The 27,456-nt window shown below is 39.1% G+C and overlaps 3 protein-coding genes across 10 annotated transcripts; 1 reads left to right on the top strand and 2 right to left on the bottom strand.

Moving 5' to 3' along the window:
• Window positions 1-967: 967 nt before the first annotated feature.
• On the bottom strand, window positions 968-4,832 carry dcun1d2a (DCN1, defective in cullin neddylation 1, domain containing 2a). 4 transcript variants are annotated; one of them, XM_017469021.3, is made up of 7 exons: window positions 4,669-4,811; window positions 3,656-3,872; window positions 3,356-3,524; window positions 2,872-3,002; window positions 2,691-2,773; window positions 2,425-2,521; window positions 968-1,870 (listed from the first exon to the last, which is right to left on the bottom strand). In XM_017469021.3, exons 1-7 carry the CDS (start codon window positions 4,807-4,809, stop codon window positions 1,791-1,793), a joined length of 918 nt encoding a protein of 305 aa, XP_017324510.1. In that variant the 5' UTR covers window positions 4,810-4,811; the 3' UTR covers window positions 968-1,790.
• A 1,777-nt stretch (window positions 4,833-6,609) lies between these two features.
• On the top strand, window positions 6,610-18,552 carry tfdp1a (transcription factor Dp-1, a). 5 transcript variants are annotated; one of them, XM_017469787.3, is made up of 12 exons: window positions 6,610-6,748; window positions 8,877-8,979; window positions 9,075-9,141; window positions 9,685-9,788; window positions 11,806-11,927; window positions 12,092-12,257; window positions 12,654-12,800; window positions 13,594-13,662; window positions 13,756-13,907; window positions 14,107-14,273; window positions 16,806-16,884; window positions 17,112-18,552. In XM_017469787.3, the coding sequence occupies exons 2-12, from the start codon at window positions 8,968-8,970 to the stop codon at window positions 17,248-17,250; spliced, it is 1,224 nt and encodes a 407-aa protein (XP_017325276.1). In that variant the 5' UTR covers window positions 6,610-6,748; window positions 8,877-8,967; the 3' UTR covers window positions 17,251-18,552. The 5 variants fall into 5 exon arrangements, with proteins under 5 accessions (XP_017325276.1, XP_053536952.1, XP_053536954.1 ...); XM_053680977.1 differs by having other exon boundaries at window positions 8,852-8,979; XM_053680979.1 differs by lacking the exon at window positions 6,610-6,748 and adding an exon at window positions 7,162-7,585.
• Window positions 18,553-19,860: 1,308 nt separating this feature from the next.
• On the bottom strand, window positions 19,861-27,224 carry mettl21cb (methyltransferase 21C, AARS1 lysine b). The gene is made up of 5 exons (XM_053680905.1): window positions 26,966-27,224; window positions 21,368-21,519; window positions 21,151-21,268; window positions 20,677-20,948; window positions 19,861-20,523 (listed from the first exon to the last, which is right to left on the bottom strand). The coding sequence occupies exons 1-5, from the start codon at window positions 27,222-27,224 to the stop codon at window positions 20,350-20,352; spliced, it is 975 nt and encodes a 324-aa protein (XP_053536880.1). The 3' UTR covers window positions 19,861-20,349.
• Window positions 27,225-27,456: the final 232 nt, after the last annotated feature.

The following is a 27,456-nucleotide window of genomic DNA, read 5'->3' as shown; positions in this document are numbered from 1 at the left end:
TCTGAAGCACATAATTGTCTTGAATGTCTTTGAATGCTGTATCATTACAATTTCCATTCGTTGGAACTAAGAGGCCTAAACCTGTTCCAGCATGACAATACACCTGTACAGAAAGCGATGTCCATGACATGATTTGCCAAGCTTGATGAAGAAGCGTCCTACACAGAGCCTTTACCTAAACCCAAATGAACACCTTTGGGATTAACTGTAATGCTGATTGCATGCCAGGCCTCCTCAACCTACATCAGTGCCTGACATCACTAACGTTGCTGAATGAACAGAAATCCCCAAAGCCACACTACAAAATCTAGTGGAAAGCCTTCGCAGAAGACTGGAAGTTATTATAACCACAAAGGTGGGACTAAATCTGGAAAGGGGTTTTCAAAATGCATATATGGGTATGATGTTCAGGTGTCTGCATACTTTTGGTCATATAGTTCACATACTATGACCTTTCTGTATTTCAGACACCTGCAGGTTTGGGGAGTATTTCACCTGGTGAAGAACACTGGTCTAATCAGCCATTTTTACGTTTCTAAAGATATATTTGCAGGCAAAACCATTGCTTCCTTCATTTCTTACAACTTCAGGGTCAGGGCTGGCTGTGGTGAATCGGGCAACACATGGTGTGAGGTTGGAATACACTCTGCATGCAATATTTGTCTCAGGGCACCATGACAATAACCCAAGCTCAGGACCCTAATAAGGTTGTAACGATACCAGCTACGGAGGTCACTCAAAAACACCACTCTAACCTTGATCTTCAATACTTTAATACTAAGGAACCTATATATTGTCCACAAGACATGTAAACAAATAATGACATATTTATTACAGCCTATTCTTATTGTCATCTTCTGGTTTTCTACTTAAAATGGCACACAGGGCATAAAATAACCAGGCTTTCCCTTGCAAAAAGAGAAAGCACTGTATAAAGTCCTAAACAGAAAAGCAATCCAGATATACATAGAGGCAATAATTTATTTCATAACATAATCCTGGCATCTGGTAAACAAAATTGAGAAACATGAATGGCATTCTTGTCACAACAGATTCTGCAAGACTGCAGACATTAGTGTAATATGTGGTTGAAAAATGAAATCATGTTACTGATGCATCGAAGAGTTCATTAGATCTTTTGCACAATTTATCCTCCACACATATTAATAAATGGTTCTTTTATACTTTATAAAATATTGTTTATTTATAATATTTATTTCTGTACATACCGCTATAGTATTTTACAACAGCAACAAGTGTGCTGGTGGCATGAGCTGCATGTTGCTCTGTCCATGGGGCTCTGGTTTTAAAAGTGCATCTGATCTACCCATCGTGGAGGTATGCATGCTGGAAAAAGGGCACTTGAACCACATTTCGTCTCCTACTCTTCTAGTTTTCTATGATTTGTGTATGTGAATGGGGAGGTGTGCAAATGTATAATTGTCTGCAATGAGGATGAGGTACTGGATTTGCAGAGATCCTCCAGAATCCCTCTGGGTCTCTGGACAGGATTAGTTTGCCAGCAGCAGCAGCTGACATTGTGCACGTGACAGCTCTAAAAGAAATCTTGAGTATCCCACCTTCACCTGCTTTTTTTCTTCTTTGTATTGCTTGAAGGTTTGAGTCCCTTCTATCCCCATTTCTCTTCATCAAGCCCACCAGTTTCAAGTGTTTCTCCATGTTTTCCTTTTTGTATGTGTTTCATACAAGTCTTTTTTTTATATTTAAAAAAAGCTGAAGTCAGTGAGGCAGCACAGGCCCATTGTGTCAAACTGCCACCATCAACAGATTTATACACTTTTGCGCTTTGATCCAGTCACGATCGGCCGAGCAAATTCCACAAAGTCATCTATTAGGACTGGCCATGCTCCTAAAATAAAGATGTTAGTCAACCATGTGACAAGTTTACTCTCAGCTTTCTTAAAGTTTATTTTAAAATCTAACATCTAGCATGTCCAACATTAAATCGAACCATAATTATCTTAACATGGAAAGTGTTAATATAACTCTCATGTTGTCTTTATATTGCTTTTACTTGCTCAGTGTTTGGGATCCCAAAGACCCCAACATTGTGTTCATAAAATAATGATACATTTAAAAGTGAAATATTTTCCGATATTTTCTGAATTTTTTTTCTTCATTTTTACTAGGAATCAAATCATAAACTCCTCTGCAGTTAATCTTTTGCCACAGTTTGGTCATGACACCAAATAATATCACCAAACTATATCATGGTTTATGTTGTATGACTGGTACATGAACAATTACAGACTCCAAACATAACTCATTCCAGAGTACTTCTGAAATATAATATTGAGTCAAAGGTTCTCACATTAATAAAGGTAATTGAGGGTCAAGGTGAGTTAATGCTAATTCTCTTTTGGAGCTGTTAAAGAGGATCTAGGGTTAAACAACCATGCTCACCTTCCTCATCATAGTTTGACATGTCATCTGCAATCATGTTGCCAAAATCCAGAAGCAAGTTCCAGGTATCCCTGGGAATAGATCGCTTATGGTGTTCCTGTTTAGAGGGGAAAACAGGATATTTCCACTGGAGAATTCCTCAATAGTGAAACTGTTCATTATTTTATTTATTTATTTATTTTTACGGTTGAATTACTTGAAATGCTAAATCAGTAAAATTCTATTTTTAGGCACAAAAAAAGAAGATCTAAACGCAGAAAACTTACCAATAAAAATTTATTCCAGAGGTCAAGAAATTTGAAACGGCCTGTCAGAACTAGGTTCCAGTAAGCGACTGCCATTTCCAAATCTAAAATCCAAAGCAAATAGCAAATAAATTTACTCATCTCGGTCATAAGCATAAACAGCAGTTGCATTCTTTATTCAGTGTCCCATCTCTACCATTACCTAAACCTTTTTGCCCAGGATTCTTTGCAAAATTAAATGTAAACTGGTAGAAGTCCTTAAACTTTCCACTGTCTTTCAGTTCCTGTTCCAATCGGGGAAGCAGAGTGCGGAGTTTCTCTGGACTGTCACATCTACACGCAAGTAGAAAGAAGCCTTGTTTATCTCTTATCCAACTACTAGCATCTTCAGTAATCATAAATGTAAATGATTTATATATGACATTTTAGCCGAAAAGAACATGAGTCATGACTATACATCTGTGGTATAATTTGTGTGTTTTGAAACAATAACTCCTAGCTGTGTACACACCGAAAACAACTTTCCTAACACAAACTACTGTACCATCACCATCTATATTTTTGTCAACATTACTCAATCTGATTGTGTCTTGGAGTGAAATATCAGTTTAAAGAGATAAAACAATAACTATGCTGCCTACAGTGTTTGTGGGGTCAGAAAACAGTTTGTTTACACTGAAACACACCCTAGTTCTGTCATGCCATCAAGGAACTCCTTTTTGCTGAATTCGCATTGCGTTGCTGCCCGGAACTTCCATGCTACTACCAGAACGCTTATGCTGGCCGGATCCAGGTTGAGGTCATCGCAAAACTGTTGGATTCCGTCAATCCCGATCTTATTCTCATCCTGAGGATCTGAGAGGAACAACATCTTCCATTAACATGTATTCAGCAACATCATGGACTGTGTGCCATTGCCACATTTTAGTCAAGTAAACATACAGACCCATACTCACAGGATATGCAACAAGAACTTGTGTACTTGCCTTTGTATCTGTTGTAGAGTTGCTCCAGCTTCTTCCGGTCTACTGAGGTTTTCATGGATTCCTTGAAGTACAGATCCGGGTTTTGGAAGTAGTTGTCAGTGGCCACCTCTAGTTTCCAGTCATTCTGAGTGAGACAGTACACAGCTGTCTTCTCCCCTGCTTGTGTGAAGGACATGAACTGTCGTACTTTGTCCTTCTGTGAAGATTTCAGCTTATGCTGAACAGGCACAGAGGAGAAGCTCTCAGTCATACACGTCGACACATGGAGCACAACAGTGAACAGTATGTACAAACAGAGGCAAGCAAGAAACAAAAATACCCACATCAAGAAACTCAAGAGCGGCAGGACAGTTAGGAGACGTATGAAAGACATAAATAGGAACTAGTGTTAACGAGACACCAGGGTTATTATCAAAACGCACATGTTAAAACAGACATTTGTTAAGTTTCACATCAGAAGACATAGACTGAAGTGTGACAGGCCACTTGCTAAAGCAGCAAGTGGTGGTAATATGAGCTGACAGACCCCTGCTAAGCCCGGGGCACCAACAGCAAAAAACAAACCCTGTTCTGCTGTCCGTATATTATATATTAGAGATTTAACTGCAGCTTTTAGTTCAGTTAAGACTATTTTCACATTACAGGAGACAGGGATATAAACGACAACCTGGCTGTTCAGGTGTACACATGCATCAACAAAGCAAAAGAGAGAGTTATATGCTGTAGAACAGTTAACAGCGTTATTCAGTGTCCTGGTAAAGCTGGTCTGTTTGAGGTCTACGGAAATAGCACTACACGTTTCCACAGAGTAACTAGGCTCACTTTTCCCCTTCACAACAATACGCGCAAGAGCGGGCTGGTCGCATGACTGGTTTAAGTCTACCGAAAGCCAACAGCATGTCTGTCGTCTCTGACCAACCTCTAAAACGAGTGTAGTTCGCTAGTGTACACTACACGCCAAAAAGGGAAAGGTACGTGCAGGGCGACAGCAGACTCCAATATCAACAACTGACCTTCCTGCTCACAGCACATATCTCTGCACTAATATCTGGAGGAGGCTGACGAAAACTCTTTTTAATGGCGCTACAACTACACGCCTCGGACACCCCGTGTTTCCGCTCACAGCGGCAGCAAACATATGAGCGTTTTGTCATTTCCAAATCACCTACCATTTTTATCACCCGCTGTTTGACCAAATTGTCAGTCCCCATATACGGCTGCGCGTGAACAACAGGGGGGAATGCGCCAGAGGAGCACCGCGCATGCGCACTGAAACTCCGACATGCTGGGAATTGTAGTGTTTGGGGTTTTTTTGTGAACGAGAACGTCGTACTACAAGATCTGATGCAGTAACTCTCGAAACATCAATTATGATTAAGTTGACTATCACATGGTAGCCGAGTCAGTGCCCCATAAATGTGCATTGTGTACTTTTATAACATGCTCCATCTGCGTATATGTATCTGTATGTATTTATGTCATGAGATGTTTGTTTAGCTAATAATTCATGTCTTTGTAGCCAATACCTTAGTGCTGGTTGCTCTATTTCTTTCACGCACATTATCCATATCAACCTATTTTTGCTAAATAAATAAAACAGACATAATTCATTTAATTTTTTGTACATTTACATTGATTGATTTAGCAGATGCTTTTATCCAAAGCATTTTATACAAATGATTAAATACAAGCGAAGCGATATATCAAGCGGAGGATAATACAAGTAGTGCTACAATATAAGGTTTATAATTGAATTCTAGAGAAGCAAAGTGCGCAGAGTAGAGGTGTAAGAGCCACTGTAATTTTTTTTTTTTAAATAATAAATAATGTGGGGTTGGCATTTTAGGTATTAGTTAAGTGCTCACGTAAGAGGTGGGTCTTTAGCTGTTTTTTTTTTGTTTGTTTGTTTGGGGTTTTTTTTGAAAATATTTGTTATCAATTCAATATACTTTAAAAAATAAATAAATAAAATAAAATAACAACAGAAAACTCTTGCCATGACACTTTTGAACACCAGCACGATGACACACTGTAAAGTCTGTACATGTTTATACGAGGATATGTGGCTGAGTAATGATTAGCTGAGAATTGTTATCTTTGTTTCACAGACACGTGTAGCATGACTGTCCTGTCATTCCCATTTTTTTTCTATTTTTTTTTTTTAAATTAAACAAACCAAGAAGAAATGCACGCAACATAGTTATTTTAAAGTTAAATATAATTTCATCTGTGTTGAGAACATAATTAATGAAAGGGAAGTCAGAGAATATTATAATCGGAAAATTAATTTCTATGCTGCAGACAAATGAAGCCAGTCCAGACAGGGTCTTGTTGTTTACTGTATGTACTGTATGTTGGTCCTACACCGCAATGCCTACAGCTGTTAAACTGTTTTGTTGTGTTGGTTTTATAATGTATTTAGTGGGTCTACTTGTACAGTGTGTAATATATCTTGTATTTTGTCTTTTTGCGCTGTACCTTTTCCTACTTTGCACTACATATCTGGTGATTCTTTTGTACCACACTGCTGCCACTTTTCTGTAATATATCGAGGCCTTGGATAAAGCTTTTTTTTTTTAATTTTATTTTATTTTTACTGTATACTTGTATATGGCTAGAATGACAACAAACCACTATTCTCTGTATATCACATGCCATTTTAACTATGAATTAATGAACTCAGTTTTGTCATTGAGTGTTTGCTTTCCTCTTTTTCTACAATTCAAATAGGCCTAAATTCCTTTAACTTTTTAATTAATCTTTTACTGTGCGTTTCTTGAATTTGTTCACACCAATCATTCCAGAAGCCGTGCCCACGTGGGTGGAGCCTGACACAGTCATCCAATAAGACATTCCTAACCATCGGAAATGCATATTATTAACCAATCATATAGCACTAAAGGCGTGGCCTCTGGGAAAACGATTCCGTAGCGTCACACGTCCTGTTGTCCAATCAGCTGTGGCGTGTAGTGGACACCGCCAAGCTCAGTTTTCGCTCGGACCGGAGAGGGAGTAGTTTGTACACCAGTTACGCTTTGGTTCATTCAGCGCTACTAGTACATCACAGAAGACAAAGCGTGAATGCAGTCAACTGTAAGCTATTTCACACTGGGTTTAGCATTAGCACAGTTTAGTGAACGTTTACTTCTGGAATTGAAGCACAGTCGCATGTACGCTCACTTGGCTAGAGCGTGTTATCTTTCATCAACATTAGCTGGGAAGCTAAACGGCTAGCAGCATTTGCCAGTTAGCTCACTGCTGGCTAGTTAGCCGTCCCCAGCTTCAGAGGGAGAGAGAGGGAGAGAGGATAACCACAGACAGTTGTTTGCATCGCCGGCTAGCTGTCCTTACTTCCATAAAGATAATCTGCACAGGAGAGACAGGACGCCGTGTTCATCGCTATATCACGGACAAGAAATATCCAGAAAACTAGTTGCACCAGTGCGTTATATATATATATATATATTTTCCAGGTATGCGATGTTAAAACGGTTCACTGTCTTGAACATGATCTCGACAGATCTGATGGGTTTCCAGCTAATTCCCTCTAATCAACAATAGAAACGTTACCGTCCGAGCATTTATATTCTATGCGAGGTTTACATTGTCATGTTTGAAACCGTCTGATTTAACGGATGTCTAGGTGAAATATATAAACATGTAGTAAAAAATATAAACGAGAATGTGATCAGTGGCTGATGATCAGGCCTGTGACACATGAACAGTCGAGAAACACCAGTTGGCTTAGCATGTAAAAATGGCTGACCTAGCGAAAGCACGGGGCTGAGACATTTTTTTTGCCAGCCTGCTTTTCCTAACACAGCTCCTCTGTGCAAATATGAATTGTTCTCTGGTTAAAGAAACGTAGTCGTTCTCCTAGAGTTTAGTTTCGTCGACCTTCAAACCTTTACAGTATTTGGCTGCTCCGAGGTAAGTTAACATTCGTTTGGAGAAAGAGATTTAATGCGAGTACAAAGGCATGTCTTGAACAAATACAAGCAACACTTTGGCTCCTAAACAGTGTTTATTTTCCTTTTCCCGAGTCTGTTCTGTACAAATGAAGTGTTGGTTGTGGAAAAGCAGCTGCTGCCTTGCTGTCTCACTCGCATCCATTTTGTTGATGCAAGTTAGCTAGCTGCTGGAGAAATAAAGAGGTCAGGGACAGGAGTGAAGAGTTCATCGATGTGGTGTGCAAACTTTTCTCAACCGGTCGGTTGCTGGAGCAAGATTTTAAGTATAATTGCAAACTTTTATACGGATAGTAATTGGATTATTGTTTCCTGTTTTGAGAGGGGCATTCAGACCTCCTCTTCCTCTATTCTTAAAGCTAAGCTAGCTAGTGAGCTATGCCAACAAAACCCCAGGACCTAAGAAGGTAGGGTGCTCAAGACAGTGTTCAGGCGTTAAGTTCACCGTAAAGTTTGCCTAGTTCACTTTCTAACCGCGGGTCTGTGCGCTGAGCTTGGCTTCGGTCAGTGGGGTCCTGCTTTGGAGCGGATGGCCGACAGTGAGAGCGTTTTGTGCGCATTTCAACGCTGCAAAACAACGTGTTTCCAGAGCTGCTAGCTGCACGGCTAACTCTGCTAGCATGCTCCACATTGTACCTCCTGTCTGTGGCCCTGGTTGTTGACGGGTTTTTTTTTCCTTCCTCCCTCTAGAGCAGGTTGGAACAAGGGATGCATAATGTCGTGATTAGCTCGCATCTTGCGACTCATCAGTACGTTCACATACACTTAAAAACTTCGGAAAGTGCCCGAAAGCCAGGTCTACAGAGAAGCACTTTATTTATTTGCAAAACAAGTTATCACGAGCAAGCAGAACTTGGTCATATCGTATTTGAGTAAGTTTGAGCTAAGTGTGCACACGCAGAGCAGTGTATAATCACCCGAGCATGTGCTGTTTAACACTGCACTGCTGCTTGGGTTTAATCGGTGGCGCAGAAATATATTTTTCTGAACGTGATGATTATTGCAGGTCTGGGTTTTTTTCGGATTTGTGCTATGAATAGATCCCAGTCGTGTCGCTGCACAAGTTCTTGGCAAAAGCCATGAAGGCAAACTGAGGCCTACTGTCATGCCCCCTCGTTTTGAGACCAGCTAAAAGTTGCAAGGCCAAATGTTTCATGGTGCATGCACTCAAACCAACCAATATAATAGCATTTTTATAACCAATACTAACTAGTATTGATTTAACCAGGTTTTGATGTACTTTTGTGCCAAAGGCACTGTTTCATTTCCGGGCATACGTTGGTGTGAACATTCGGCTCTGCTTCTCTGGTTAGACCCAGCCTTTGCTCCTCGTCCCCAAGGATCATGGCCAAAGATGTGAGTGTTTAATTTCTGCTTTTGGTTGCATGTGTAAGACTTCTGTCAGCTTTGCAACGGTGGTTCTCATCAGTCTGTTTCTTCTTTTCCAACAGGCTGGTCTGATTGAGGCCAATGGGGAGTTGAAGGTTTTCATTGACCAGAATCTGAGTCCAGGCAAAGGTAAGGAGCACCCCAGACTCTTTGGGTAGATATGGGCTGCGTCCGAATGTCCCTACTATCCTACTGTACAGTAGGGGAAAAGCAGTACGCCATATGAGTAGTATGTCCGAACTCTCTGTATTCATAAAACAGTAGGCGAGGACGTCCTACTGCTTGTGCTGAGATTCTGCCGTATGGAGGCAATGCACACTGCACTATACCATAAGGCAACGGGACCAGAGCGGAAGAGCTGTCCGAATTTTAAGTTGTTGGTCACGTGATCATACCAACATGGCTGATGTAATATGTCCAGATTGTATTCATACTACACACATATATACAGATGGCAGAGCAGTAGGTACTGAATTGAATTCTGTAGATACCGTCAAAGTACGTGATTTTGGACACAGGCATGATTTATTTTTTTAAATAGTGGTGTTTAAAGTTGTAGGTAGATTGTTTCTTTGCATCGCATTTTGGTTGCATTGTTTTCTGGTCTTCAATGCTTGGAAATGTGGTGAGTAAAATGGATTTCTCACTTCTTAGTTTTTTTTTTTCTTTTAGGAGTTTTGTCTTTAGTGACTGTACATCCACAGTCTGTTGCAGTAGGAAAACAACTTCTGCCAAAAACACTGGGCCCTTCAAATGTCAACATTGCCCCTCAGATGGTAAGTACGGGATGGAACAATGCAAAAATACATAAACCCACATTGCACCTATCTCAGTTCCTGCTTTTAATGCTGGCCTTTGGGCAATATTATTAATTACAAAGCAATGCACTGATCCCACTTCCACTTTCAACGCAATGCCAGTATGAGAGTACTGAGTAGAGTTGGGGTACTCGATCCGGACTCGAGTCCAATTATGAACGCACTCAGGTAAATTTGTGCTCGAACTTCTCATGGACTCGACTGTACTTGGAAAAATTTCTGAGTCCGTGTCAAGTTCAAGCACAAATTTACCCGAGTGCGTTCATAATTGGACTCGAGTCAGGGATCATGTGTACCATGAAAAGAAAGATAAATAACAACATAAAATTAAGATAACAAGAAATTAATTAATCGCTCCCTTCCTGACCATTGTGTGCGTACGCACAGGAAGCCGCCTCATCATGCGAGTACCGAATGGAGTCCTCTTGAGTGTCTTATTTTTCTTGGACAGCCAAATAAATACACATGTCAAAATTCAGGTCTGTCTGAGTATTCATGCAAACTCAGTTATGTTTAAGTGAATGTAAACAGTTTGGTAAAAAATCGGAGGTGTATAAATACAGTATATTGGATCTGTGCGTTAGGTCTTAAAGTGACAGCAGTCTAATAAACCTGCTGCTGTCTGTGTAATTAATGTTAATCAAACAACAAAAGACAAAGAGAAAATCTCATTAGACTGAATAACTTTAGTATATTTAATAAGAATCACTGTATATGTCATACAGTGAATATCTTATTTTACATTTAATTGCTTTATTCAATTTCCATACTATTTCTTACTTTGAATACTACTGATAGACCTACCTGAGAAAACGTATCGTTATCATGAAATAAGATTGTAGTCATATCACCCACCCCTAAACATTAACATTTAGTGATTCCGGTCTTGAATTTCACGTAAACGTGAAATGTACTTCTTAAAAGGGGATTTTACATTTTTTTAGGAATTCAAATGAAAAAAGTTACAAGAACAGAGCTGTGTTCAGAAATGAGTTTCTTGTCATTCATAGACAGATTAAAAGCAGTAATAAAGCATGAAGCTTGTTGTTATGACCTGCTGCTAAATGTAACTCTACTCTGTACTCTCTCTTAGCCTATATAACTGTGGGGGAGAGGCATCAAATCATTGAAATGTCAACTCGAACTGGAGGACACAATATAGTGTGATGCAACAACAAAACAGAATAATTTGTATTTTCATACATTTGTAATATAATAAAAAATTTTATATATATATATATCCCTTTTTTTCTTTGAAACCATTTTTTGATAGGAAACTAGTTGAGGTGCGATGACATGAAAGAAGAATATTCGCTGGCAATGGCAAGATGTAAAAGTGGTATTTTTTTATTAGATTTATGTTGCCATTGGTTTGTGAAGGTTAAAATATTAATTAATTTGACAGCTCAGTGTTAAGTTTACATTTGCAATTTCATATCATTTTTCAATTTAATTACTTTCTGGACTCGGGCTTTGCTATTAAGGACTCGGATTTGAGTCCAACTCGACCCCTTTTGGACTTGGTTGGTTAAGGACTCTGTCTCGACTCAAACTCGACAAAGGTGGACTCTGACCCAACACTAGTACTGAGTATCAGCTGACAGTGACTAGATACAGAGGTGACTCCCTGCAATCTTTCCTTGACAAGTTATGTAAGATACAAGATATGTGTTGGCTACAGGCTTTACGTTGTTCACCTCCAAGATATCTGATCAATCAACATCATACACATTCTGATGTCCAAGCCGAACCCACACCAGTGTACTCTTTTACAGCAGTATTGACCCTATACTCCAGCTCCATACTGCAGTATGACCAATACTCAGTATTTGATGAGTATATCCCTGTATGTTTAAGCAGTACAGCCTTCTGAGGAACTTTTGTATCATAATGGCATAAAGTGGCTGTTTTTGACACCATCATTTTTGTCAGGCAGCCATTTTGAACTTTTGAAGTTGTTCTGTATGCTGTCCAGGTCATTGGGACACCTCAGAGGCCAAGTGGGTCCAATGTGCTCCTAATGAACAGTCCTCATACACCCAGCTCTCAGTTCATCACTCAGAGCCAACCTACCGATGCCTCCCCATGGTCCTCAGGGTGAGTCGGCATCAAAGCGGTCCCTTGAATTAGTTGTCATGAAACATGGTTGATTGTCATCGTGTAAAATAGACTACAGAAATGCTTGTGGCAGTGTATTGTTGTACACGTAAGTCCTCACTGTTTTGTTCTAATGTCATGTGTTAATGTTGTTGTGTCCACAGGAAAAGAAGTAAGAAGGGGGAAAAGAATGGGAAAGGTCTGAGGCATTTTTCTATGAAGGTGTGTGAGAAGGTACAGAAAAAGGGTGTTACCACGTACAATGAAGTAGCAGATGAGCTGGTGGCCGAATTCAGCTCTGGTGACAACCACATCTCTCCAAATGATGCGGTGAGATTTTTAATGTGACCTCATTGAGACCAGCCTATCATAATTAGTCTGCTATTTTCTCTCATGTCCCAAAAACAGACCACTAAATGAAACTTTAATGTTTCTATTTATGTGTCTCAACCCCAACTTGAGTACTAGCATTTTAAAGTCTTGTTCACCCCTAAAAGGTAAAGATTTCATTCCAACTGTGATGTAGACATTTTTTTCAGCTGGTATCTGATTAGACACTGAATTGATTAGGTTTGTCTGTTTTGATATGGTACATAATTATCCAACAACTTTATCAGAACATGCATTCACTGTGTGAGGAAATCAGATTTAGCTAGCAATGATCATTTCATCTGTAGAAACAATGATTCTCTTTTATCCCTAATCCTCTACTCTCCTTCTCTCCAGCAAGTGTATGATCAGAAGAATATTCGGCGGCGTGTATATGACGCTCTCAATGTGCTGATGGCCATGAACATAATCTCGAAGGAGAAGAAGGAGATCAAGTGGATTGGTCTTCCCACCAACTCAGCCCAGGAATGCCAGAATCTGGAGGTGGGTGATTTTGTTCTGTAGGGTGTTATATTAGCCAAGCACTTGGTCTCAAAACCCATGCAGCAGCCGACCAGCGCTTTAACTCAGGATAGACTGATCAGTTTTACCCCTGAAGCACTTTCAACATGTGTAACCACTGGACAGTGTAACAATTGTTTGACTCTATTTGGCCAAAAAATTGTGGGCACCTGACCACCAGAAAATTAAAAAAAAATGTAAATGATCCCAATAGAGTGCTACTTGGCAAGACTAGACTAAAATATGATCCCAAGTACAACAAAGTATTACAAGAAAAGTTGACCACCAACCATTACAGGACATACTGATTGAAGACATTTGAGTCAACTTGCAGTTCTTGCCTGGTTTCCCACTGAAGCTAAGCAGGGTTGAGCATGGCCAGTACCTGGATGGGAGACCTCCTGGTGAAAGCTAAGGTTGCTGCTGGAAGTGGTATTAGTGAGGCCAGCAGGGGGCGCTCACCCTGTGAGCTGTGTGCAATGTCCCAGTACAGTGACTGGGACACTATACTGTACAAACAGCACCATCTTTCGGATTAGACATTAAACCGAGGTCCTGACTCTCTGTGGTCATTAAAAATCTCAGCACTCTTATCGTAAAGAGTAGGGGTATAACCACGGTGTCCTGGCGAAATTCCCCCATTGGCCCTTATCTATCATGACCCCCCTCCCCCCATACAACGGAAAAGCGCTGCATAAATGTAACTAGCTTTGCATGAAATGAAAAATGAGCTGTTGGGTGGTTAAGTACCTCAGTGTTGCTTTTTCTCTTCCAGGTGGAGAGGCAAAGACGTTTAGAGAGAATCAAGCAAAAACAGTCACAACTCCAAGAACTCATTTTACAGGTAACTTGTGAACTCTGGAACTTGGTCAAGTTTGTTTAGCTAATTGTGATTGTTCTTCAAACTAATGCACTTTACTTTCAAATGTGCCTTTAGCAAATTGCGTTTAAGAACCTTGTGCAGCGTAACCGTCAAACAGAGCAGCAAACAAACAGACCACCACCAGAAAATTCAGTCATTCACCTGCCCTTTATCATCATAAACACCAGCAAGAAAACTGTCATTGACTGCAGCATCTCCAATGACAAGTAAACACTAATGTTCTGTTTTCCACCTTAGTAAAACGTTGTGGCTGAATTTATTTACTGCTATAAAATAAATAATTACTCTACATTTAGTTCCATTAGTGAGACATGTTTAATGTTGGTTTAAGGGCTTTGTTTGTTGCTTTCACTTTGTCCTCTTCTCCTGCTTTCTTACGTATCTCTCTCCTGTGCTGCCATGCAGGTTTGAGTACCTCTTCAACTTTGACAGCATGTTTGAGATCCACGATGACATTGAGGTATTGAAACGCATGGGCATGGCATGTGGCCTGGAGGCTGGCAAGTGCTCTGCTGAAGACCTCAAAACCGCCAGGAGCCTGGTGCCTAAAGCACTGGAGCCTTATGTCACAGGTAAGTAGCCCATAACTTTGTACTGAGCTTTAACATAAGTTTGTTTTGGCATTTAATGTATTTGGTTTCACCAAAACTAGTTGTGTTGGTGTGCAACATGGTGGTGCAGAGTAGGGGGCACGGTGGCTTAGCGATAAGTACATCTGCTTTGCAACTTCGGGGTTGGGGATTCGATTCTCGCCTCTGCCATGCATGCTCCTCCAGGTACTTGATGACTGGTACATTTATGATGCAAAACTCTATTCTACGACATCCCAAATGTGCGCTATTCACTTTAGGTCTGGTGTTTGAGGAGGCTATTTAAGTAGACTGAACTCGTTGTCACATTCATGGAACCAGTTGACTTGTGCTGGAGATGACTTCTTCTTTATTACAGTGCATTATCATGCTGGAAGTAGCCATAATAAGACTGGTAAATTATGGCCATTAAGGGATGCACATGGTCATCAACAATCTTCTGATAGGCTGTAACATTCCACAATGCTCGATCGGTATTAGAGGTCCCAGTGTGTGCCAAGAAATCTTTACCCACACCATTACACCACCACAGTCACCCTGAAATGTTTACACAAGGCAGGTTTGGTCCATAGATTTGTGCTGTTTAGTTGCCTTATTTTACGCTTCATAATGCGCCACACATTGTCAATCGGAGACAGGTCAGGACTGCAGTCAGGCCATGCTAGCATCCGCATTCTCTGCTTATGCAAACATGCGCTTGTAATCTGGGCTGAATGTGGTTTGGCATTGTCCTGCTCTGGATGGCAGCATATGTTGCTCCAAAATGTGTACATATCTTTCTGCATTAATGGTGCCCTCACAGATGTGCAAGTTACCCATGCCATGGGCACTGACACACCCCCATACCATGACAGACACTGGCTTTTGGACCTGATGCTGATAAGAGTGTGGATGGTCCTTTTCTTCTTTGGGCCAGAGAACACAACGGCTGTTTTGTCCAAAAACTATTTGAAATGTCAACTCTGCAGACCGCAAAACACGATTCCACTGTGCTACTGTCCATCTCAGATGAGATCGATCCCAGAGAAGTCAGCGGCGCTTCTGGACAGTGTTGATGTATGGCTTCTGCTTTACACAGTAAAGCCTTAACTTGTATCTGTGGATGCAGCGGCAAATGATGTTGAATGACAAAGGTTTACCAAAGTATTCCCAAGCCCATGTCAGGATATCCATTACAGACTCATGATGGTTTTTAAGACCGTGACGTCTGAGGGATCTGAGATCACGCGCATTCAGAAGTGGTTTTCGGCCTCGCCCTTTACTAACGAAAATTTGACCGGATTCCATGAATCTTTTAATCATATTGTCCACTGTAGAAGGTGAAATGTCCAAAATCCCACCAATTTATCTTTGGGGAATGTTGTTCTCAAAGTGTTGGATTATTCGCTGATGCATCTGTTGGTAGATTGGTGAGCCTCGACCCATCCTTGCTCTTGAAGGACTAGGCCTTTTTTGGAGGCTCCTTATATACTATGATTAGACTATTGCCTCACCGGTTTCACATCACCTTCTTATTTCAACTTGTCACATCGCTATTAGTCCTAAATTGCCCCTGTCCCAACTTTTTTGGAACGTGTTGCATGCATCAATTTCAAAAACGTTTTCTTCAAAAAAAATAAAAAATGCAGTTTATCAGGTAAAACCTCAAATACCTTGTCTTTATATGTTTTTGTTCAAATACAAGACAAAGTACATTTCCAAATCACCACCTCCTTTGTTTTTATTAGCATTTTCCATACTGTCCCAACTTTTTCAGATTTGGGGTTGTATTTGTCTATTTAAAAAAAGGAGGCCAATTTGGGCTATATTAGCAAAAGGTGGCAAATCCAACTAAAGAATTTTCACAGTGATGTGGCTTTTGCATATCTGGATAATTTCACTGTCATGTGTCAGTGGAGTGCATATGTGAATTTCTCTAGTGAGGATTTCAGCAGTTGGTGCAGTGCAAAATTGGTTCATGCATAGTTTTATATAAACGTAAAATGTTTTCAGATTCAAACCTCTGTGGCCTATTGGAGATCAGGAGACATGTTTAATAGTTTCTTTTTGGTATTTTTGTGGCTTCAGCAAAACTTACACCTGCTTAAAAGAAACGATAAGCAAGTGCATTGGAGTCATACAGTACAGTACTTTTTTCTTTTTTTTCTTTTTTTTCCTCTTTTCTCCTTCTTTTCTCCCCCAAAGGTGAATGAAAGCAAATTCTACTGCTAATCAGTTGTCTTCATGTTTTCTAGTGGATTATTGGTGGAAAGCATCGTTTTTTTAAAATCCTTTTTTAGTTTATGTTGTTCAGTTGCATTTTACTATAATTATATATTTGTTTAGTATATTTATGTAGACCTTTTGTGTACCATGTAGCTGCCAAATGTGCTGTGCAAGTAAAGAGAAATATTTAATGAAGCATTATACTGTGTAGCATTTTTAGTTGACAGTATTTTGCTAAAATATTCACTATGCAGGCCAAGCAGTGGGTTGGTGTTGAGTATCTCAAATGATTTTTCTTTTGCAATGCAGAAATGGCACAGGGTCCAATCAGTAACGTCTACATGACAGGGACTTCATCTGCCAATGGGAGTCGCTATCATGTCAGCAGGTGAGTCAGATTTTCTGCTTCAGAGAATTGGTGATCTGTGGACATAGCAGCCAGTAGACATGTGACTTATTGCCGAATGCTTTTAGTCGTGGGTTGCCAGACTAAGAGTTCAGAAAGTTCAGTGAAAGTTGTGAAAGTTCAGACTGAGTGGCTGTGTGTTTTAGAACCGTGCAGTTAGTACTTGAAGGTTAATAGTTTTTTTTTTGTTGCTGCTCTTCTGTCCTTAGTGAAAGTGGAGCAGACGGAACAATGGCCTCCAGCTCCAATGACTCACACTACAGTGGTTCTCGGGTCGAAACCCCAGTTTCTTACATGGACGACGACGACGATGAAGACGATTATGATGAAAATGACGAAGATGACTAACCCTCAGGCCACACTTCCTCCAACAGCTATATTCATGGGGTTTATTGTATACACACAAGCTCCCTCTCCCCGTCTGCTACTAGCACACCTTTAATTTTCCCTCTCTCTCTTTTTTAAAATTTTTATCTTGAAGGGCATTGAGAAGCATGGGCTTTAAAGAGGTGTGTTGATTTCATCTAGCCCTTTGTGCTATATGGCTTAGGCTGTTAAAACCCAACACCGTGCTAGTGCAGATTTTTGGTCCCGATAGCTCTAGTTTTCAAAAAAAAAAAGAAAGGAAAAAAAGGACTTTTATGGGACCTTGAAATTGCAGGACTATGCCATCCAGTGTCTGACTTACAAAAAAAATACCCTCTCAGCCAGACACCAACCTGCTGTTGGAGAATGTGTAGTGTGACCTATGTATAACATAGTTAGGCTATCTGCTTTTGAACAATTTTGTTGTTATTATTTTTAACGTGCTGGCCTATTCTGAAGATGGCTGCCACCTCCTAGGCTGTAGGCGCAAAGAATCGGCACAGCCAGCTTACCATTTCGGCCCGTCGGGGCAGGTCTCTGGATGTATGGACACTTTGTAACATTGGAGGAATTCATTTTTTTTTGTTTGTTTTTTGTAGATCTCGTGTGTGTGTGTGTGTGTGTGTGTGTGTGTGTGTGTGTGTGTGTGTGTGTGTGTGTGTGTGTGTGTCTCGCTTCCTGTTATTCTGTGGGCAGCTGTTGTAGGGAGCTCTGTTGAACAGCCTTTTTTTTTTTTTTTTTTTTTTAATAAACACCCCCAAGTGACCCCCCCCCCACCCCCCCCCACCCGTTTGAGCTTTAGGGACGAACCTCTCCCATTGTTCCCTTTGTTTTACAACTGACAGGAAATCAGAGAAACTTTATTATCCACTGAAATTTATAGGAAATCGAAGCTCCTGAAGATTAGTTTCTCATTTCCTTTCCAGGTCAGTAACACTACGGAGTATGTATGATTGTTATCCCAGTATGAGGTGTGTATGTGTATGTATATATATATATATATATATATATATATATATATATATATATATATATATATATATATATATATATATATATATATATATATATATATATATATATATATATTTTTTGGACTCCCCTGGAAAATGTGTAAAAAAAAAAAAAAAGAAAGGAACTGTTGTAATGACTCCAAAAATAACTTTTCTGTAATCTAATATAAAGTTTGGAAATTAAAATATAATGTTTTAAAAACATTGAACTCAAGGTGTTTATTGGTGACATTAATGTAATATTACTAATTACACTAAACCTTTTTATTTATTTGTTTGTTTGTTTGTTTGTGTTTTGGTCCTGGTTACCTATTGAAGGAGAGAAGCTTTTTGAATAATTCCCTAGTCAGCAAATCTTGTTGCCAAAGAATGGTTCAATGTATTTACAAAAACATTTCTTTGCATCTAGCAACATAGAAATATGAAACGATGGTATTTTCAGAGGATATAATCTTCAGGAAGGCCTGCCTCTTATCAGTTTTTGTCAGGTCTAAGAAGGCTCAGAGGCCCGCATCCCGTCATGCTGTGAATGTCCAGCCACTCCCCCCCTAAAGCTTTCTTATGCTGGTTGATTTACTGTATATCTCAGCAAGTCTTTACATCATTCAGCCATTCTTTTAGCCTGAACTTGACAGTTGCTGCCTGAAGGTGGCACTGTGAGCTTTAAAATGGCCTCTAAATCGTTCACCAAGAGAATGTTGATTTCCTCAATGTCCTGCAAATTGGGTGAATTGTAATCTAATGAGGTCAATTTGGAACAATGTTCAGTATGATCACCTTTTAAAAGCCATTACATGAAAGTGATGGTCAGTGCAACAAGAATCACAGAAGCGGGGCAATGGCACGCTGCAGGTATTGCTGGCTGCTATGGAGAAACTGGGTTTTGGTATACCAGCAGGGCAGATCTAAGATCTCTCTCTTGACCTGTAAACGCACAGCGCAAGCCTGAAACCTATATTTAATGGTGCAGGGACATTGTGACTCCTTCAATGGGGGGGGGGCCCATTAGGCTGTCATTCAGGAAGTTTTGGTGGTATATTGTTTCAGTTCATCAGCAGTGTTGTTCAGTTGGATCTGAAAAAGATACTTCAACAAGGGTACTATGGAGCTTTTCATTGGTTTGTTGTGCTGTTTATTTATATAATAAGGTTGTAATTACAGCCTAAGTATTTTTTGTCATCTATATGTGTGTGTGTGTGTGTGTGTGTGTGTGTGTATACACACTGGCCTTTTTATTAAACACACCTACCATATGTGCACTATGTTGCTGTCCCTATAGTCAGGCCCCATCATTGGAAACCCTAGACAGGATGCCAATCCATCACCGGGCACAATGGAACTGACACACACGAAGGACAATTTGAAAATCAGCCTACAACACATCTTTGGACTGGGGGAGGAAACTGGAGAAATGTGAAGTTGCCTCCACTGAAAACAGGAGTCCACCTGGGATCGCCAACTTTTGAGTGTCCAGGAATATTATTTATTTATTTTATTTTTTTGAAAGCAGGTTCACTTTGCTTCGCAGTACTACAGTATTTTTTGCATAATATGGGAATCAATAATAAGACACTTATGCTTTGATGAAATAGGAATGCGTTTATTGATACATAGTCTGATCAAAAATTTAATCTGAAATGTATATTTTTGTAGTATAGCCTAGGGCTTCATCTCTCAACATTGAATAAAAGAATAAAAAAAATTTTGTTTTTTCATTTAGAACTGTCGTTTTCACATAAACATTGGTGCACAGAAAAGTTATCAGATCAAGTGTAAGTAATTAAAACTAAATACCAGTAATTCTGCAATGTGGTGTTTTGTCACAAATTTAAATATACATAAATTTACAATTAATCATAATGCCATGCTTAAGTATTCACCACTGTCAACTTTTGTAGTGGAATTAAAATGGACATAATTGGGATCTTTACCTCTGTCAGACTAAATGTAGAATGTTGTTGAACAGCAATTTTCAAGTCTTGCCACAGCTTCCTTAGAATTGAGTTTTACTTTGACATTTTTAAATATTTTAATGTAATTTTGTGAACTATATAGGCAAGTTTTCTTTTTAATCTAGTTTTAGTAGTTCAGTTACTGTCTTTTGCTCTTGGTGTCTTCTCACATTCACTCGTGCAGTGGCTTGGTATATTCGCACCATCTCCTCTGGAACCTCCACTAGCAGTATGGTGTTGAAGGCCTTCTTAAAACTTTCAATGAAATTCAGGTCTGCGGCAAAGCGGATCTGTTCAAAATCACAACAATCTGATTCAATTATTAAAGGATTTTATTAAATAATACATGGGCTAGTGTGATGAAGGAACCTCAGCTACCTGTTTGTGTACTTTTATTTATTTTTTTTATTTGTAATTTTTTTTCTTTTCTATATAGTACAGACCTTGTTGGCCCAGAGCAGGGTTGTTCCAGGTTTGCAGAAGTGCTTCATGGTGAGTAGAAGCTCATCCAGACAGTTGTGGTGATAGACAACATCTGCACATAGGATGTAGTCATAGTTATAGATAGAACTGGGAAAATGATGGTCCAGGTCTTCCCCCCAGTTCAGCTGGGCCACCTGAGGTGTGTACTTGCAGCGACCACGTGTGTTGCGTGAGAGATTGAAGTTCAGATTGTCCATGATGTCAGGCAGATCTGTGGCAGTCACCCAAGCACCTAGAAGCAACGTAGCTCAGAAAAGTTTTAATGAGAAGATCGTTCTCTGAGTTGGCCTCATTATAGGTAAAAGTATTTCATTGTTGGTGCTGCCATTTTATTTTCAAATTTATTGTGCTTGAACTCTTTATTCTGTTATATCTCTTAAATCTATGCTTCTAATTCAGCCACATTATCTTCAGTGGATCTTTACCTCACTCACCCATTAAACAGGCCACAATGGACACCAGTCCTGTTCCTGCTCCTAGCTCCAGCACTGCCTTATCTAGCAGACTGATATGCTCATGATTTGCTTCCAGGTACCTGCAGAGAGCCACTGCCTAAACACACATTATAACCAATTCTCATCATGTTAAGAAATACCAAACCTGTCTTTCAGTCACTTCAATCATGTGTGTTTGTTTTGTGTCAGCTCTCACCCCAGGCCAGGTGAGTGCACCATATGATTCAAACGATTCCTGGATGCTGATCTCATGGCCAAAAAAGCAAAACCTTTCTGTTCCCAATCCTGGCTCCCAGGATTTCCGTCTCTTCGGGGACTCTCCAGCCAGTACTTTGCTATCCAAATCCTCTGTGACAAAAGTAGTATATCAACACAAATAAGCATCATACACCTAGCATACCCGTGTCTCCCCAAAATACAAGTCTCATTAAATCAAAGGAAATTATTGTATATAATTTCCACGTGCTTTCCTGTGTGATGTTTGGATGAGGTTTGATGTGATCTGGATGCTTAGTACTTCTGTTCTTTTGCCCAGTTGTAAGGGCTTGTCTTCCACCTGTTGCCATTGTAGAGTCCACTTCAGGTATCACCTTCACTCAAGGCCACGTTTCAAAAACTTCTTCTGGCAAATACATTATTCATGTTTTTCATGAGTTTACAAAAAAACATCTTTGAATCATGTGACTTTTTTTTTGACAGTCTATGTGCAGAGCATCTCTATATTTAAATCATTTATGAACAACATAAAATGGAATTCATGAATATCATTAATGACATGGCAATTTTATAAAAATTCTATGAAAAAACACCTGTCCTCACTGTTTTGCAATGCACACATAATCCTTGTCCTATGTTATAGCACTGTGAAAACTACATAAGAAGCAATTCATTAAATAAAATTCTCACTTACATTTGAGTTGCTTCTTTCAGTGCTACTTTGCAGGAATCCACGCTCCCACAGTCCAGTTTAAATGGCTGTTCGTCTTGACTGTTGGCATCATTTGGGCGTTGGGTTTATAAAGCTGCATTATCTCCATGTTTCACACATGGAATCACTGAGCTAAATTTAAGATGCTCTACATAATAAAGAGAAAGAAGAGAGGAGAACAGGGCAGCCCACAGCTACAGCTCTCTGGAAAATTCTCTAGCATGGGTTCTGTTTGTAAACAATAAACTAACTATATGTCAGGGATTTACATTTTGCTTGGCTTTTTGTAAATTGTTTTCATAGAAGCTTTGTTTTAATCCCAAAAGAGTCTTCTGTACTGCATCATATTCCATATATCCACACATAAAGACTAATGAAAAGATGTTCTGCTCTCTTCCACAACCCCATAGCTTTCATTTAAGCTAAAGTTAGATTATTTATAACAGCTCTGTGGGACAGACTGAACTAGCACACAGGTTTAAAGACCTGGAAGGAGTGAGAGAACAGGACATACCTGACAGGGAAATAATGGCCTGGTTAACTATATGTACCTTAATCATTTTAATTCATTTGAATGAAACAGTTAAATACATAATGAAATACATAAATGATACCACTTCAATTTTAAAGAAGCAGTAGTGAGTGTGGGTCGAGGGTGGGCCATGTTTTTATCTTTTTATTGGAACAAATCATTGTGACAGTTTTGAACTTTCAGGGACATTTGGCTGGTCCATGAGCTTTTTTATATTTACTTTTGTTTGTTTCTTTTTTTACAAGGTGGGTTGTTGTTGTTTTTTAATATAAAAACTGCAGATTTTATATAAACTTTTTTTTTTTTTTTTTAAATAACTAACTAAAAAACAAAACCCTAAAAGTTTTGTTTGGTTGCTGAGGTTAAGGTTCAGGTTAGATTTAGACATAGCATTCATTTGCTGCATTAATAATTATATCAATGAATATAATTAATTAAATGGAAGATCCTCACAAGGAAAATTCGACAAGCATGTGTGTGTGTGTGGCATTGGAGGGGAGGGGAGTGCTCACACTGTGCTCACAGATTATGCATGGTAAACAATTCATAAATAAAGATATAAATAGTCTGTATTACACTTTGTCCATACTTTGTATATTGTCTAATAACTGCCAAGTCACTTACCTCCTAACAGCATCAGCCAACACTAAACTAAACTGAGCTGCTGGACAATCATTTGGAAAATGATCAGTCCTGGGAGCTCAACAACTAATCTGAGCTCTGTACAAGGGCTATGTAATGACCCAATATGGATGCAGATGCAGTCAGTTAGGACAGAGAGATGGACAGCTGCTTTAATCTGCGTTTGGGTTGTTTGTCGATTCAGAGTAACTCCTCACTATCCAGCTATAGTTAAGTACAGGGCTTGACACACAGCAACACGACATTTGAATGTGAGGGAAAAACTCAAACTCAAGTTACAAAATCAAGATAAGTTAGCGTTATGATATCATGGATGCTAAAGGTTTACTTGTTTTTACTGCATTTTCTCTTTTAATCTAATTGTAATAATAGTTTGTACTATTACTTGTTGTAATAATACTCATTGTATTTGAAGTTCTTATCACAAAAGACTGGCAGTTAAATATGGTATTAGACTGATATCTAACTGATTTAAAAATCTCACCCCAAAGCATGTTTGGTACTTGAGGACATGCAGTGCACAAAAATTTAAGTTTTACACATGAGGTTCCTTAAATCCAAATGTTTAATATTGTTTCCTGGTTTATAATGCCAAGAAAAGTTTTGTCCTTGAGTGTAGCTTATCGAGCAATAGTCTTTTTTGGTTTAAATGTCAAATTGAGATTTTATGCATAATTTATTGTTTATACAAGTCTTAAGTCCATATTTCTGCATGTGAGAGACAAAAAGGAAATATTTTTAATACATGTTTGTATAGACAGTATTTGTCTGTGTCTGAGAGAAATAGAAAATGAATGTTGTCATGCATTCATTTCTTTTTAAAATGACAAGATTATCTGTTGGTTCATCATTGCTGTAAATTCTGATACCCAGTAGTTCAAACAGCTGTTGCAGTAGAATATAAAAACTGACTTAGTCACAGGGGACAAAGTATCTCCTTAATGATACACTGATGGGGTGGTGCTAAGCCTCATGCATTATTTTGATAGGACTGTCTACTTAAAAGCCTTGGATTTAAAGAATCCCCCAACTTAATCAACATTTGCCCGCCCCCACACACAAAAGCAAAATAACTCCCCACAGTATATCAACTTCATCCCTGTTACTGGTAATAGAAGTGAACAGTGATGATCCATGGTCTAATTCATGATGATTAACACAGGAGACTGTTGGTCTCAGAACAAATGCTCTGTTTGAACCAGTTGTCTGTCTAATTATCCTGCAGATGGCGTGTAGAAACAGGAATTCTGGACGGGGTGAGGGGATGGAAAATGAGAATCCCAGGTATTCAGATGTGTTGGCATAGAACCACTGCTTGTTCTAAAGCCTCTTGGATGCAAGCTTTTGGCATTTACATTTGTGGGCACAAGAGTTATTTATCTCCTTTCAACAGGCCTGAAAAGTAGATACTGGGATTTGTGTAATGCTCCATCTTTCCCTGATGACATATATGACTTTGTAATGTAGATGCAAAAAACAAAACATCTCCAATACCGCCCAACTCTCAAACTCTTGACTGACCCTTTCATGACTGAACGACAATTTCCTAAATGGCAAATTAGATGTGCAAAACCTACAGTACCTCTCATCATAGTGCACCATAAAGCTTGGGGGTTCAGACCCATCCTCATCAGCAGTTACACTTTTCAGGTTTCAGTGAGGCTTTTCTAAGATCCTAATGAGAAAGCAAATACAGAGGTGGTCAAGAAGATTATGAATAGCAAAGATTCCAAAGCAGTCAAATGTTGGTGAGAATATATTTATTATAGTTGTTTAAGGTCATATAAGAAAGCGCACACTTTACATCGCACTAGTGTTTGGCTCATTTACATTCGTTTTTACAATACTGATCTAAAATGTTTGCTATTAAACTTTTTTAAACTTGTTAATATACCTGATATACTGTATAGTTTCAATCATCCTGATTCAAACATTTTGTGGTGCCAAATATAGTAAGAAGAATTTCTGTATAAAGCAGATATATGATTATAAATGTGATATTGCCATATTAGGCCATTAAACCAAGCACAGTATTAGTTAACATTTGCTTGAGTGTCTCATTCTGTATGATTCCATATACTGCATCATAAAACAGTTTATATAAAATTAATATAATGTCAATAATCTGTTATGTACATATTTTTGTTTTTTGTTTTTGTTTTTAATTATATACAAAGTAAAAGTAAATTAGTTGTATAAGATTATTAGGAACCTATTATTGCATCCATCTGAAGTGTTTCAACCTTTACTTACTGGCAGTAAAAAAGAAACTTAAAATCAAACTAGTTACAGATTTCTGATACAAAAGGATAACAGGTGAATAGCTAAATTAGCTCGGGCTGACCCTTACGAGAGGATAGGAGCAGATGTAAGCTCTCAGGTCACGTCATGGCATGTCAATGAATTTTGAGTTGCCTGAAAGAAAACATTAGAATGGGGATGAAAAACTGAACAAAGATCTCTGCAGCAGAATTTTTTTTAATTACATACTAAAATTGGCCATTTTAATACATAAAATAGTGCAAATATGTAAATGTTTACAGGCGTATTTGCTGCTTAAATATTGCATTAAGGGCGCATAGTGGCTTATTGGTTAGCACGTTCGCCTCACACCTCCAGGGTCGGGGGTTCAATTCCCACTGTGGCCCTGTGTGTGCAGAGTTTGCATGTTCTCCCTGTACTGCGGGGATTTCCTCCAGGTACTCCAGTTTCCTCCCCCTGTCCAAAGACATGCATGATTGGCATGTCCAAAGTGTCCTTAGTGTATGAATGGGTGTGTGTGTGATTGTGCCCTGTGATGGATTGGCTCCCTGTCCAGGGTGTACCCCGCCTTGTGCTGATGCTCCCTGGGATAGGCTCCAGGTTCCCCCGTGACCTTGAAGAGGATAAGCGGTAGAAGATGGATGGAATATTGAGTTAAATGTAAGATTAATAATGGAGATAGTAAATGCTTTATTCTGCTTGTTGTTATAAATTTTAAGATCCATGCTTACTCAGTAACTCAACACAGTTTTCCACTAATGGGTCACTACTGATTTCAGTAATGTGACAATTATGAGTCATCGTTATAGCGCCACCTAGACTGAAACTGTTATATTGCACTTTAAAAAAGAGTTTATATGGGTTTACCATATGGATTCATGTTGATTTACTAGAAAAATAGTCACATAAACCTAGAAAATTAAAGTGGAGGATTAATTTGATAGGGTTCAGTGTGATTAAGCTGTTGTCATTCCATAAATGATGCCATGCTTAATAGGAAGTGTGAATAATTCAGTGCTGGTTTGAATGATGGGCTTCAAACTTCAAGTAGTTACTCAATAGCAAGTCCTGATTACATCCATTTGACTTGACCTGAGGACATCTACATGCTAAAGTTCAGTTATAGTCATAGCGCCACCTGCTGGCAACATGAACTGACATGTTTTACACTAACTCAGACATACAATGTCAATCTGCACCAAACTTCACATATTTGATATTAATCCTTCCCTGAGGACATCTACATACCAATATTCAGTTATAGTCAGCGCCACTTACTGGCAACAGGAAAATATGTCAAAAACAACTATATAAACTATAGAAAATGGAATGGCTTTACCCTGGCAGAGCAGCCTCAACGTGCACCCGGGTGCGAGGGCCCATCTATTGATGCTTGCAGCTTTAATTAGCATGTATTTCCTGTTGCTTGCCAAGAGGCTCAGGTTCCACCAGACTTTTTCCTTTAAAGGACCCATCCTCTTGCACTAGGTTAGACCTTGCTGGTTGCTCCTGCACAGATGACTCTTCTCTGACAAAAGCTTTTGGATCCTCATGCACCACATGGCCTTGATCAGGTAACAGGCCCATATGTAGAGAACTTCTCTCCTTCTGGGGCAATTCCAAGCTGTCAAATGATACCCACTCTTGAACCGGGAGACCTTCAACCACTGCATACACAATAATGATCATGAATATTATGCTGTTTGTGCATAAAACAAAAGGAACAATCATGGCATGTACAGGGAGGAATGAGGTGATGTGGTAATATATTGTTCTGGTTAAATAAAGCTTAACATTTAACTTGACATTATATTATTCATTGTGTTATATTTTGGATTACATTACAATAAAATCAAAATAAAGGACTGCAAAAAACATGGCTGCCGTATTTAAACCTTATTGGGCCTTACTGTATTTTAAT

The sequence above is a fragment of the Ictalurus punctatus genome, chromosome 6, assembly GCF_001660625.3.
Source record: "Ictalurus punctatus breed USDA103 chromosome 6, Coco_2.0, whole genome shotgun sequence".
In the NCBI taxonomy this organism is placed as follows: Eukaryota; Metazoa; Chordata; class Actinopteri; order Siluriformes; family Ictaluridae; genus Ictalurus; species Ictalurus punctatus.
This window is presented reverse-complemented; position numbering and strand designations above follow the sequence as displayed.

Bases quoted from the DNA above. Each gene is read 5' to 3' on its own strand.
- mettl21cb (XM_053680905.1), bottom strand. From the start codon at position 27,224: ATGATCATTATTGTGTATGCAGTGGTTGAAGGTCTCCCGGTTCAAGAG. The intron at 21,269-21,367 runs GTGAGAGCTGAC...ATGTGTGTTTAG, and splicing joins GTGCACTCACCTGGCCTGGG to GCAGTGGCTCTCTGCAGGTA. The intron at 20,524-20,676 runs GTCTGTACTATA...GATTTTGAACAG, and splicing joins CCCTGCTCTGGGCCAACAAG to ATCCGCTTTGCCGCAGACCT.
- dcun1d2a (XM_017469021.3), bottom strand. From the start codon at position 4,809: ATGACAAAACGCTCATATGTTTGCTGCCGCTGTGAGCGGAAACACGGG. The intron at 2,774-2,871 runs GTAATGGTAGAG...TTTGGATTTTAG, and splicing joins TCCTGGGCAAAAAGGTTTAG to ATTTGGAAATGGCAGTCGCT. The intron at 1,871-2,424 runs GTGAGCATGGTT...TCTTTATTTTAG, and splicing joins GTCAAACTATGATGAGGAAG to GAGCATGGCCAGTCCTAATA.
- tfdp1a (XM_017469787.3), top strand. The intron at 9,142-9,684 runs GTAAGGAGCACC...TTTTTCTTTTAG, and splicing joins GAATCTGAGTCCAGGCAAAG to GAGTTTTGTCTTTAGTGACT. The intron at 12,258-12,653 runs GTGAGATTTTTA...CCTTCTCTCCAG, and splicing joins ACATCTCTCCAAATGATGCG to CAAGTGTATGATCAGAAGAA.